Genomic DNA, 13758 nt, shown 5'->3' on the forward strand with positions numbered 1-13758 from the left:
GCTGCAGCTAAGGTGTTAAGGGATACATTAACGAAATTACACACCTTGACAAAGATTTGAAAAATGTAAAGGCTGATGCCACTTGGGAATCAATAGAGAAAGGATTTTCTTCTATAGGTAAGTGGTTTCATGAATTAGGTATTGGATTATTGGGAAAAATCTTGAAGCCCATCTGGAAAATTGCTATCTGTATAGCGACCATGATTATTATTTTCAAGATTTATAGACGTATGAAAACAAAGAAAGAAAGAAAAGAAAAAAGAGATGACATAGCAAAAGAGACAACATAGAATTTCAAAGACAGACAAAATTGATACTACATTGACATAAAGAATCTACAAGAGCCTAGCTAAATATCATGAAGACTACAGAACTGTAAACTGTTACATCAGAGAAGAAAATTATGTGATGGCTTAATTCGTCATCAGAGGGGGGAACTGATGCAGCTGAAAAGCTTTCAGAATCTTTACTTGATACATAAAACAATTGTGGGATGTTTTGAGTAACCTATGAGCCAAGACACCTCTGGGAATTTGTGTGCTCAATAATTTTTATTAACATTAACATGAGTAAAAAATGCACTAACTACACATTGAAGAAACATGAGAAATAAATGTTACATGCAGATAACTGCAGAATAGATTAAATCATATTCATCTAAATAATATAGTCTTATTTTATTAACCAGCTATGAAAATGGTATAGTGATATACTCAGGTGTTATGAAATTCCTATTCATCCTCATTGAAATAGTAATGTATAATAAAATTATGAAATCTTTCGTAATCTAGATAATTTTACATGTGATATTGAAGGGTTTCATTCAGAAATACATCATTTGCAAATGTGAAATTGTGCACCTAATGGAAAAGAAAACTGACGCTGCAAAGCCATATTTAGTGCAAATGTACTGAAACTTTCAGATAATAGTCTTCATATTCTTACTAATGTATAACACGTGAAATCAATTTAAATTAATATTTCATGATTTGAAATACTTTTCACGTTGGTACTATGAAAATGCAGTAATGTGTCATAGTTACATGTAATATTTGCAATCCACCTAATAACATATTGTGAGCGCTTATACGTTGAAAGGATTTTTAGAATATTGATTTCCCCTATGAACTGTATATTTCCATTGCCTTATATTCTGCATATTCTTAAATGTACCTGATTGTAGGCCTGCTTTTTTCCTACGCTGCTTTTCCTAAACTTGCAGTGTGAATCAAAACTGTGTATTACTAGTAGAGTTCTCACTCACTGGCAAGCACTGTTTTTAACAAAAGTTTATACTTTGGGAACTTCTGCTATGGGAAACTGTTCCCTAGAAGTCACTCATGCCTGTTTCTAAAGGATCATTGTTTGGAAGTTTAGGTATATCGATTCATTTGACAAATTACATGATCACCACCACTTCTTTGAATATGTGTGTTCCTTTATGCCGCATGGCAATCACCTTATGCAAACTGACCCATGGACTGAGTGGTCTGACACAATGACGTGACCAAGGAGGTGTCACTCCGGAACTAGAGGATTATATTATACATTGTTTTGATGAATGGAGGGAGAGAAGGAGAGGGAGTTGTTCTTGCAGACTGACCCCAGAGACTGCTTTAGATTTTTCTGCATCTTTCCATTGGGAACCCTTTTCGGACTTTACTTGCTCTTCTTTTGTGCTGATGCATATGGTGTGTGCACCAATCTTGGGCTTTTTCCTCGATGGGACACTGCCCATGGGCTTTCGTGGCTCATGTCCTTGTTGAAGTTTCCAAAGCTCCTTTCTACTTCATGGCAAGCCCAAACGAATTATACTGTCCTGCACTCTTTAGCTCCAAAGTGTTTATTAATGATGTTTTGCCTTTTGAATATCTTTGATGAAATTTACCTTTCACTAAAAAATAGACTGTGTTTAATCATGACGTGTCTCCTTAAGTTGATTGTGCATGCCAATTGATTGATTATTATTATCAGAGAGAAATCAGCCTAGAGAAATCCCCAGTCACAAGGCACTAATGTTATTGCTTTGTATGTCTTAACAGAAGTATTGGTTTGCATGATTTTAGTCCAGCTAAATTTCTTTAGAAGTTCCAGACTTGCAATGATAGTCCTCTGTTTGTATAGTCTGGTGTTGAGCGCCATATACATAAATCTAATTACTAGTTTATGAATAGATTATCTAATTCCTGATCCTCACTGGATATCCGGGTGCTAGATCTCCTGTATCCAGTCCCTCAGTGGCACAATACAAGATCCATTAGAGGATAAAGTGAGCATTGGAGAGCTAAGTCATATGGAAGAGATATTAGTAATGAGAAAACGAAATAATTAAAAAGGGTCCAGTATCCGCTGCAACACTTGGGGCTGGAAATTACTGATGCCCACACTATCAGTAACTCCAATGGTGGAAAAAACCCAGGCATTTTCTAGGATACTGTTAATGCGGGCCTTTGACGGGTTTCTGGAACAGACAGATTATTACTACTTTCCTAAAACTAAATGAAATGCTTTTAGTCTTCACTTCTAGTAGTAACAGCTTACCTGCTTCTTTTTCCTCGCTGTCCTCCTGGCTCCTGACAGTGCCCAGGCTCTCCTAAGCCAATCACAACGCAGCTGTAATCATGACAGCAGCATCATGATTAGTTTGAGCGCCGCGATGGAGACTGACAGTCTGTGAGTGCTCTCCACCCAGGTTGTGCATTACAGCTTGGTGGAGAACATGCTAAGTGCGACTGATGGTTTGGCCCAAACAGCCATGCACACTTAAGGTGCAGCAACCCCTCCTCCTCCCTCTGGTGCTACGGCATCCCAGCCTGCCCAGCCCTGACTGCTAAATACAAAAAAGACAATGATAATAACCTATGTTATTATCATTTTATTTTTCCTTTTACACTGCTTCAAGAGCAGCGGGGCGGTGCTCCTCCTCCTTAACAGAGGAGACGCCACTGAGCAATGGATTCAAGAGTCAGAACCAGCCGCGGTCGGTAGTGGGAGTACCTGCCGGGTGGTGAAATGGGGAGGGGAGTGGCAGGGTGGGGTGTAGTAAACTATGGATTACGGAGGTTTACAGATAAGTAAACATATAAATAAATAAAACAAATTTTGTTGCGAACACTGCATCACATATGGGGATGGAGCTCATGCAACAAAATTTGTTTTATTTATTTATATCTTTACTTACCTGCAAACCTGCGTAATCCATAGTTTACTTACGCCCACCCTGCCCCTCCCCCTCCCCACGTCACCGCCCGGCAGGTACTCCCGCTACCGACCGCGCCTCCTCAGAACTCAAAACCAATTCTCCCTGACATTTAAGATGTGCAGTGAACAACCAAAAGTTTAAGTCTCTGTGACTATTTCATTGAAGGGGAATATACCTCACAGTTACTTTTCTAAGATAATAATTTGAAAATTATTGTATTTCCAAAAGATAGCCTTAGGACTGTCTCCAGGCTATGAGAGGTGCTGTTGAAGTTCAGCTCCATTCAGTTCACACTGGGACATTTGGAGAGTCACCAACAGTGTTGTCTCATAATATAGTTGAGTGTTAAACACTGTCCCATAACACTTTTATGTTGCTGATCATTTAAAGAAAGAAATAACTTCAGGTGACACAACCAGAATAAGGTTACCTCGCATTTTCCTATTGTACATGCATTTCTCCCCCAGGGAAAAAGGCATGCTCAATGCCCCCAGCATTTTAAGACTATAGGCCCGATTCACAGAACTAACTTAAGGCAAAATCCTAAACTTACTACCATTTTGGTATTCAAAGAAGGCACTTACTCATTTTGGTATTCAAAGAAGGCACTTACTCATTTCTGTATTCACAGAAGTTAGGAGTCCTAACTTTAAATATTAACTTAAGTAGTAAAGTTAGGACTCCTAACTTTAGGACTCCTAAACTGAGAAAAATACCAACTTTAAGACTTTAGGCATTCACAGAAGGCATTTAGGAGTCCTGAAGTTAGGACTAGTAACTTCTGTGAATACAGAAATGAGTAAGTGCCTTCAGTGAATACCAAAATGAGTAAGTACCTTCTGTGAATACCAAAATGGTAGTACGTTTAGGATTTTGTCTTAAGTTAGTTCTGTGAATCGGGCCCATATTCCCTCCCATCTTCCCACACTCAAAACAGACTTACTCCAGCACTTAACAAGAGTCAATCTCGAATCGTTGCGCATGGTAAGAAATTACATGCAAAGCATTTTTAAACAGCCACCAAACTGCGAGTTTCAGGTTTTTTACCCAAATTTGCAGGTGTTCGTACCCTGGACTGTAAAAAAATCTACAGGGTGAATCCTGCTTTAAACTGTGGGTGTGGGCCATTTTATAATTGGCATACAGATGGGTCCCATGCGGGTTGTGAGTTCTGTGTTCTTTCTTTTGCTCACACTGGTAATAGGTCACTGCCTTATTTACAACCCACTTTATATTTATTTGCATTACAAACCACAGTTTATTTTTCATTTTACTTCAATAGATCAGTAAATCCTTTTAAGTTGTGTTTCAGGATACCCAAATATAGTTTTAAGAATGAGAGGATAGTTTTAACAAAATGTTTTTAGCTTTGTAAATAGAAAAGAAACACTATCGCAGACAGAAATATATCTTGCAGGTATACATTTGAAGTTTAAATATCATCCAATTTTTTTGTCACAAGCATATATGAGTACAACTGAAGAAAGGTGTCTGTGTGCCGTCACTGTTATGTGTAGGCATACTTTCTTTTTTTAAACAACACATAAATGGGCAGTATATACAGGTTTTTAATGGCGAAATCCCTTTTCTTCATGCTGTTCCACCTGCTCAGACAAAATATGTCTCTTTATCTTGGAAGAATATGCTCATCAAGACTTTGCTGTTTGATCTTCACAAGTTGGGGGACCATGGGCGAGATCCCGGGCTTTTTCACCACAGTTTTTAAGTTCCTGTGAACTGCCATCTGAGTAATAGTGAAATCTGTGGATACTCTCTCCCCCAAAATAAGATGTACACATTTCGACCTCTGTTCGGAAGTGTTTGATTGATTTTCATCAGGCCTGTGGTTTGTCTGTGATGTTGTCGTGCTGTTAATATTAGCCCTGTTCCAAATGTACAAGGATCAGAAGAGAAATAGAAGTTAATCTTCCCACTATCCACAAGGCTGTATTAAGGCTAAAGCGTCAGTGGGATCCCAGTTTATGATTTCTATGCCCAGTTTCTGTGGGTCAGATGAGGAAGCCTGCTTGGCGCTAGCAGGACAGTGAGCTTTATAACACCTGTCCTGAAAACTATAGTTTGCATATTCTGTGGTAGTAATAGCAAAAGAGTTACTGAATGTATTGATGTAATTAAAAAAATTTAATGTGGTCTGCAAATAAGGTTGTAGCCTAGTACACTGTGTGCAAATGAACACAGGTACCTCACCAGTAATGGTGGCTCATCTTTTAGCCATGCAATGCATCACCCAGAAGTTATCCCTCTGATGGGATTTGCTCACATATCAAATTATAATATACTGGTGTGATTTTTAAATGCCACTAATCCATTTATAAGTGCAAATACACATTCAACAACTTTTTTACAGCGCACCCCATACCCCACTTCTGATGTTTCTAGTCCTGTAAATAGCATATGTTAATATTTCCCAATTCAATGATACTCAATTTTATTTATCTTTGAAGGTGTAACTACAGTACTTACGATGACCACGCTGAGCATCAGTGCCCGCAACTCATTGCCCAAAGTGGCCTATGCAACTGCAATGGACTGGTTCATAGCTGTGTGCTACGCCTTTGTGTTTTCTGCATTGATTGAATTTGCCACCGTGAACTATTTTACCAAGAGAAGCTGGGCGTGGGATGGTAAGAAAGCGCTGGAGGCGGCAAAAATCAAGGTAACTATTTTAAACATCTACATTTTTCCTGTCACTAATGTGTTTCAAGGTCAGTGGCTGTATGTCACAAACAAGAGCCCTCATTAGGATGGCGGGCGGACTTTGCCGCCCGCCATCCTCCCGGGAAATGGGACCGCCCGCCATAAGGTCGGGGGTCCCATGGGGGTATTAGGATGCGTCCGCCACAGTGGCAGGCGAATCCTGCATTTTTAACATTTTGGCGGGCGGTGCTCTCAGCACCGCCCGCCACAATGCTAAAAATGCATGTATGCATTTGCATACACAAAGCGGCAGGCACCGCGCCGTGCCTGCCGCTTTGTGTATGCAAATGCTGTGGGGTACCACAGGTACCCCCCGTGTGCACCCCCCACCTCGCCTTCATTCCGGGGCCCCTTAAGGGGCCCTCGAAGTGAAGATCGCCCATACTAATATGGCTGGCGGTGTCAAACAGACACCGGCACCATATTAAACCTTTTCCGCCCATGTCGCAAGGCGACCGGGGCAGAAAAGCGGCGCCATCCTAATGTGGCAGGGGTCATTTCAGTGAGGATGGTAGGCGGATTGCCCCCGCCAGGCCGGCGGTGGCTGCCGCCAGCCTGGCGGGGGCAATCCGCCCGCCACCCTAATGGGCCCCTTAATGTGTGTGGACCAATTTGTTTAATTCTGTACATTAGGGATTAATCCAGAATGCCAGCCCTCTCCACTAAAAAAGCGTATTGTAATGTAATGTTTGTGAATTGTTAGCTCATTTTGGGGCATATTACCAACAACTAGCAATAATTATCGCTATGTTGGTTTAGCGGCAATATTTTTATCGCCGAGCTGCGGCGATTTTTATCGCTTAGGAACCTTGCTATTATCAAGGTTTATCTCCTAAGCGATAAAAATCGGCCGAAATGCATGAATATCGCTGAAAAGTCAGCGATATTCATGCATTACCGAGCTAATGCTCTTAGCCATGTTATCCACCTACCATTGGATAACATGGCTAAGAACTGCTCAGGGGCAGGTGTTAGCTTTTGGAGATAATCACGCTTAGCCCGAATATCTCCAAAAGTTGGTAATAGGAGATAGCGATGTTAGCGACTGTTTCCAGTCGTTAACATCTTGGCACGCCCACTTTGCATGTCATTAGTGATAAATATCACTGACATGCAAAGCGGGGCCCAAGATGGTCGCTATATCCTACTAGCTGTCGCTAACTGGTGTTAGCGACAGCGAGGTAATAGGGAGATAATTTTATCCCCGCTTTCTTGGCTTTTAAAGCTAAAAAAGCGGAGATGAACCCCCTTGATAATATGCCCCTTTGTTTCTTAATTGTGTGCCATCTGTATATTGAAAACCCTTTAGTAATGCTCTTTTATTTTAAGTAGAATAGCTCGTGTATAAGTTTTTACAACCAATTCCATTCCACAGCTAATAAATCACTATGGTAAGTAGCATGTTCCAACACATTATTGCTGACAGGAGCGGCAAGACGGCAAATAAAAAACACAAATCAAAAAACATATTTAACTATTTGCTCATAAATGATAATCATTGTACATTTTTGAAAAAAGAGTTTCAGTATTTTTGAGTGAAAATAGATTGAAATCGTGAAATCGCACCTATTTTATGCAAACATTGGCTTTTCCTGTAGGATGGAGAAATGCAAAGCAAATTTTAATTCTTCGTGGAATTTTGAGTAAATTTGCTAATTGAAATTTAGTTTTGCTTGTGAATATGAACAGCTGATTTACAAAAACGTCAGCACTGCAGGTCATGTACTTTGCAAATCTTAAATGTAACCAATGGCAAACATGACAGTGTGTACTGACTGGTGGTGTCACAGAAGTGAGCAACAGCTTGCGTTCGCGAACTGGCACTGCTGCATGCTAAGCATGGATTTGAAGAAGTCGAAGGAAAGGAAAACATGCTGCCAATTGAGTTGAAGAAACATGGGCCTCCTTTAAAAAACACATTTGTGGTCGCGACCCCAGAAGTGTGTTTTGCCTTGTTTAAAATCCCTTTTGTGAATCAGTTGCCCAATCTGGGTTGCAGTGACTACTGATTTCAAAAGGTGAGCTGTCCAAGGGGATCAGCTCCCACCTTGACAATCGTTTTGAGAGACCTAAGGAGAGCAGACAGTGGTCCAGGCATTTCTTAATTTGTAAAGTGATGGGCCCAGTTTTGATCTGAAGCTCACAGTCATTGCTGCAAATTATTGGAGGTGCTGAATACTGAGCCTGTGCAGTCTTGATTCGACCTTATGCCTTTTTTCCATCACCATACATTCTCTGCCTCTTCATCAAACTCTTGCAGTTTCTTTTAAATTCCTGCTTTGTTTCTCTGTTACTGTTTTTCCATTTTCTCTTCCTCTTTCTGGTTCTGGAGCACTCGGTTTACAGTGCTCACACCCTTCTTTGGGAGATGGGGGCTTTGCCATCAGACACACCACAAGGGGCGGAACCAGCATTGACCTAGGCAGGCACAATCCTATTCAGGGCCAGGGGACTACTCCTCCCACTACTCCAAATGGAGATGCCCTATTTAGCCTAGTGCTGACACACCCTGCCACACACACCTCACCAGCCCCTCTCACTCCAAACCCAGACATGAAATACACATCAGGTAGGCAGACACATAGCACACAGAAATGCCCACTTCTAAAAGTGGCATTTCTGAAATAGTTATAATAAATCTGTGCACACCATTGCGCAGTATTTATTATTCCTATTCCAACCATACCAAACTTGACCACGCTGCTCCTCTAATATCAGGAATTACCACTGAAACACTTATCAGGGAATCCCCAATGCATTCCTATGGAAGGGCAGCCTCACAGTAGTGAGAAACCAAAATGGCTGTTTGTCACTACCAGGACATGTCACACACTTAAGGTACATGTCCTACCTTTCACCTACAATGCACACTGCCCATAGGGCTAGCTAGGGCCTACCTTAGGGGTGACTGACATGCAGTGAAAGGGGGGTCACAGACACAGCGGCAGTAACATTGCACACACAGGCCCAGCAATGGCAGAGGCCTGGGATAGATTTGAAAGGCTACTTTGGTGGGTGGCGCATCCAGCGCTGCAAGCCCACCAGTAGCATTTAACTTACCAGCCCCGGGTATATGAGATACCACTTTACAAGGGACTGATAGGTAAATTAAATATGCCATACAGCTGTAGACCAATCCTTACCATAATTTCACCTGAGAGCACACACACTTTACACTGGACAGAAGTGATAAAGTGTCCAGAGTCCTAAAACCACCAACACCATGACAGAAAAAAGGCTAGGAGAAAGGCAAAATGTTTAGGGATGACCCTGCACAAAGGGCCAAGTCCAACTGGGAAAAAACACTTCAATCAATCAATCAATAACATTTATAGAGCGCGCTACTCACCTGCTAGGGTCTCAAGGCGCTGGGAAGTGGGGGGGGGCACTACTGCTTGAAAAGCCAGGTCTTGAGGTGCTTCCTGAAGGAGAGATGGTCCTGGGTGAGTTGCAGGTGGGTGGGGAGGGTGTTCCAAGTCTTTTCCGCCAGGTAGGAGAAGGATCTTCCTCCGGTGGTGGCTCTGCGGGTCCGTGGGAAGGTGGCGAGGGCGAGGCTGGAGGAGCGGAGCTGGCGGGTTGGCGTGTAGAACGAGAGGCGGTTGTTGAGGTATTCGGGGCCTGAGTCGTGGAGAGCCTTGTGTGCCTGGGTGAGGAGTCTGAACGTGATCCTCTTGCTGACTGGGAGCCAGTGCAGGTCTCTCAGGTGGGTGGAGATGTGGCTGTGTCGGGGGATGTCCAGGACGAGTCGTGCCGATGCGTTCTGGATGCCCCGGAGTCTTTTCTGTAGTTTGGCAGTGGTCCCAGCCTAGAGGGCGTTCCCGTAGTACAGACGGCTGGTGACCAGGGCCTGGGTGACCGTTTTCCTGTTCTAGTGGGGATCCAGCGGAAAATTTTACGGAGCACGCAAAGGGTGTTGAAGCATGAGGAAGTCACAGAATTGACTTGTCTGGCCATCATGAGGGAGGAGTCAAGGATGAAGCCCAGGTTGCGTGTGTGGTCCGTGGGCTTGGGTGGGGGGCCCAGGGCAGGGGGCCACCAAGAGTCATCCCAGGCGGAGATGGATGGGCCAAGGATGAGGACTTCCGTCTTGTCCGAGCTCAGCTTCAGGGGGCTGAGCTTCATCCAGTCTGCGATGTCTTTCATGCCATCCTGGAAGTTGGCTTTGGCGGAGGAGGGGTCGTTGGTGAGAAGAGGATTAGTTGGGTGTCGTCGGCGTAGGAGATGATGTTGAGGTTGTGCTTGCGTACAATGGCTGTGAGCGGGCGCATGTAGACATTGAAGAGGGTGGGGCTGAGCGAGGAGCCTTGAGGTACACCACAGATGATCTTGGTGGCTTCTGCGAGGAAGGGCGGGAGACGGACTCTTTGGGTTCTGTCGGAGAGGTAAGAGGTGATCCTTTCCAGGGCCTTTCCTTGGAACCCGGCATGGTGAAGGCGGGTTGTCAGGGTGAGGTGGCAGACCATGTCGAATGCAGCCAAAAGGTCCAGGAGGATAAGGGCGGAGGTTTCTCCGTTGTCAAGCAGGGTCCTGATGTCATCGGTGGCTGCGATGAGGGCGGTCTAGGTGCTGTGGTTCGCTCGGAATCCGGACTGCGATGGGTCGAGGGAGCCATTCGTCTCAAGGAAGGCTGTCAGCTGTATGTTGACGGTTTACTCGATGACTTTTGCAAGGAAGGGAAGGAGCGAGATGGGGCGGACGTTCTTGAGGTCTGTGGGGTCTGCGGTGGGTTTCTTCAGGAGGGCGTTGATCTCTGCATGCTTCCAGCTCTCCGGGAAGGTGAGCTGTGCTGCTTTTGTGCTATCCAGAAGGGTACTTGATCTGCTGGTGGGAATCTTTCCTAGTACGGCATTCAGCGTTTGATGGCTGATACCTGTAGCAGCCAATTGAGGTTGTACAGCCTGGGCAGCCCTCACAAGTTGATCTATAAGTGTTTGCATTATGAATTGTATAAGATTTCTGTAAAGGTTTACTAAATTTTCATATAGTGTGCGCATTTCTGCTGCTGATAACCTCTGAATGTCTGGGTGTGGTGTATACAAGGCTAAAGGCATCATTAGGATGGCGGGTGGATCATGACGGTCCCATGGGGGAGATTAGGATACACCTGCCACACTGCCAGGCGCATCCTGCATTTTTAACATTGCGGCGGCAGTGTTTTCAGCAGCACCCACCGCAATCCCAAAAATGCATGTTGTGCATTTGCATGCACAACGTGGCAGGCACCACGTAGTGCCTGCCATGTTGTGCATGCACATGCAGAGGGGTACCATAGGTACCCCCCATGTGCCCCCCCACCCCCCCAACATCCTGGGGGCCCGCAATGGGCCCTCAATCTTGAAATCTGCATGCCTTTCCGTGGCAGCAACACCACCACAGAAAGGCTGCCCTCGCCTGCATCCTGATATGGATGGTGGTCTCTAGCATACATGCCACCATATGAAACACTTCTCCGGCCAGTCAACTGGTCGACCGGGTGGAAAATTGGCAGACGGTCTTCCCGTCCGCCGCGGTACCTCTGCCATAATAATATGGTGCGGGGGAAATGGGTGGAGGGCAGGCTAGGATGTTGGACAAATCACCACCGCCTGCATGACGGTGGCGATCTGCCCTGCATCCAAATGGGCCCCTAAGCCTGGCAAGGTCGCTCCTTCTTTACTGAGCAGACAGGATCTCACATTTTTTACAGTATGGGGAGGGCACCTTTAAAGCAATTTATATGCTCTTGGTAAGTTAGCGAGACTTCTATGTCCAAGTATGGAAATTATGCATCTGGTGTCTCATCTGCAATATAAGTGTGAAACCATGTTGTGCATGCATCTGCAGCTGGGAATGTGCCTCCCCAAAAAAATACCTCTGTCCTGATTGCTTCCTGTGTCTCGACCATGAAGGTAACATCTCCACCCATTGCCGGGAGATCATGTTGCAATAATTTAATAGCAACTGCCTGTCTACAATTATCAGAAATATTTTGAGTAGCTGCTTCTACTTTAACGTCTTTTCCATGTTCACACATTTTAAAAATGAAAAATATTTTTATGAAACTGAATTTTTTTAGATTTGTTTTGTACAATATGGGAATATTCTTTAATCCTTCAAGCTTGATAAAACCTACCGTCAATACACAGGACATACCTACTATGCTGTGGCAGATTCCCTTTTCCCACTATGGACGTCTCAGGTTAAAATGTGAGTAGGGGTCTCTGAGAAAGCACAACTGAATTACTCAGATTTGTCTGTTAAATAAGGTCTGAACCAATGTTGGTGGTGCCATGTCTTGTAGTTCCTACTGATCCATAGGATCTGTGCATTGTTTGGAAAACATAAACTAAGAGCTTGGTGTCAAGACTGATTCCGGACACCCTCGCAGGATATGTTGGCCTATAGACTAATTAGCTCACAGTACCAATGTAATCCCCCCTAACCAACCAGGTAGCGAACAGTTTCTGGCAACCACTGAACATGACAACCCTGAACATTCAAGGATTCTGGAAACAGTACAGAACCTTTCACTCAGTCACTCGTGCTCACTTATTCTCAGAGAAATACACTGAGGATGCACAGTGGGACATTTTCAATAATATTTATTGAACAAACGTTATTCTTATATAAAATACTTCTGCTGCAATGACTAGGAGACGGAAAAAAATACAGGTGATTGCGAGAACCAAATGAGTGAACAGTAGATACATTTCTACCATGGTGCTGAAGCCATGAATATATGCAGGCATATATGCAGTATGGTAATCTAATATAATCCTACGATGCGGACCCTGCACTAAGAGTACCTAGAGTGTCTATGGATGTAGAACCAAGAATTCCCCCAAAGGACGATCCAACCCCAATACCTGATTGGATACAGTGAAGGACCCCATCTTCGTCTCTAGTTGGACACCCCTCACGTAATGTCAGACCGGTTCATGGTGATTTCTCAGCATGCAGGGACCTTCGGTGTCAGCAGAAGTGGCTCCACTTTCAATCTACTAGGATTCCTATCATTCATAATAAAAAGCAGCCTTCACAATGTGCGCGCTAGATTCATGATGCCATGGATATGTAGATAGCACTGTTGCCCCGTGGATGAAGATAGGATGACTTTTGTACCTAGTCCGTAGAGAGGCCAAGTACATGATGTTCAAGGCAATGTGATAATGTTATGCGAAGTTGGATGTGTAAACAAAGTAGTTTCAGAGAAACTAATCCAACATGCATGCAAATGTGTGCAAACGTTCACCACGGAAATGTTATTTTATAGGACAATGTAAGGAATAAGCTGACTCGCTACATGGGCCTAACTCAGGAATATAACAATAGGGTACGTAAGGAGGAAGAGAGTCAGGACCGTGTTGCGCACACTCTCGCTGAGTCCCCCAGGACAAGGCAGGAAGCAGGGCTTAGGTACACAGGACAATGGCAGCCACAAGGACCAGCTAGGACCACCAAACTCAGCCTCTGCAGCCACTTTAGCACCTCAATGCACAAGTAAGTAGTGCAGATGAGGCTGTCTGGCACTATGTGATGCATTTTCCAAGCCTGAAAAACCCTTTCTGCTGTTGAATGTGGTACCCAAATGTGTAGCTTTCACAGAAATACTGCCCAGAAAGTAGACAGAAAACCACCACAAGAACGCTTCCCAAGCTTCCCAACTGACCACATGATGATGGAAGCTGAGCGTGAGACGGGCAGGCAGTCACATGCACCCCCCAGCGACTCACTAGGATGACTCTCAAACTGGAGTAAGCCCAGAGAGACACCACTAAGTTGGTCCAACACAAATTGAAAAAGACGACCCTTGAGGGGGCCACATTGGCCGTGAGTGTTCACATGGCACAAGCCTTAAA

General features: G+C 44.1%; 1 protein-coding gene across 1 annotated transcript in view; it reads left to right on the top strand.

The window, feature by feature from the left end:
- The window catches only part of GABRA5 (gamma-aminobutyric acid type A receptor subunit alpha5), a 552901-nt gene that overhangs the window by 512442 nt on the left and 26701 nt on the right, over window positions 1-13758 (top strand). Inside the window, exon 9 of the mRNA XM_086934182.1 lies at window positions 5668-5879. Coding sequence (XP_086790308.1) covers window positions 5668-5879 — 212 coding nt within the window. The remainder of the gene's footprint in view (window positions 1-5667; window positions 5880-13758) is intronic.

Source organism: Lissotriton vulgaris, chromosome 8 (genome assembly GCF_964263255.1).
Source record: "Lissotriton vulgaris chromosome 8, aLisVul1.2, whole genome shotgun sequence".
NCBI lineage: Eukaryota > Metazoa > Chordata > Amphibia > Caudata > Salamandridae > Lissotriton > Lissotriton vulgaris.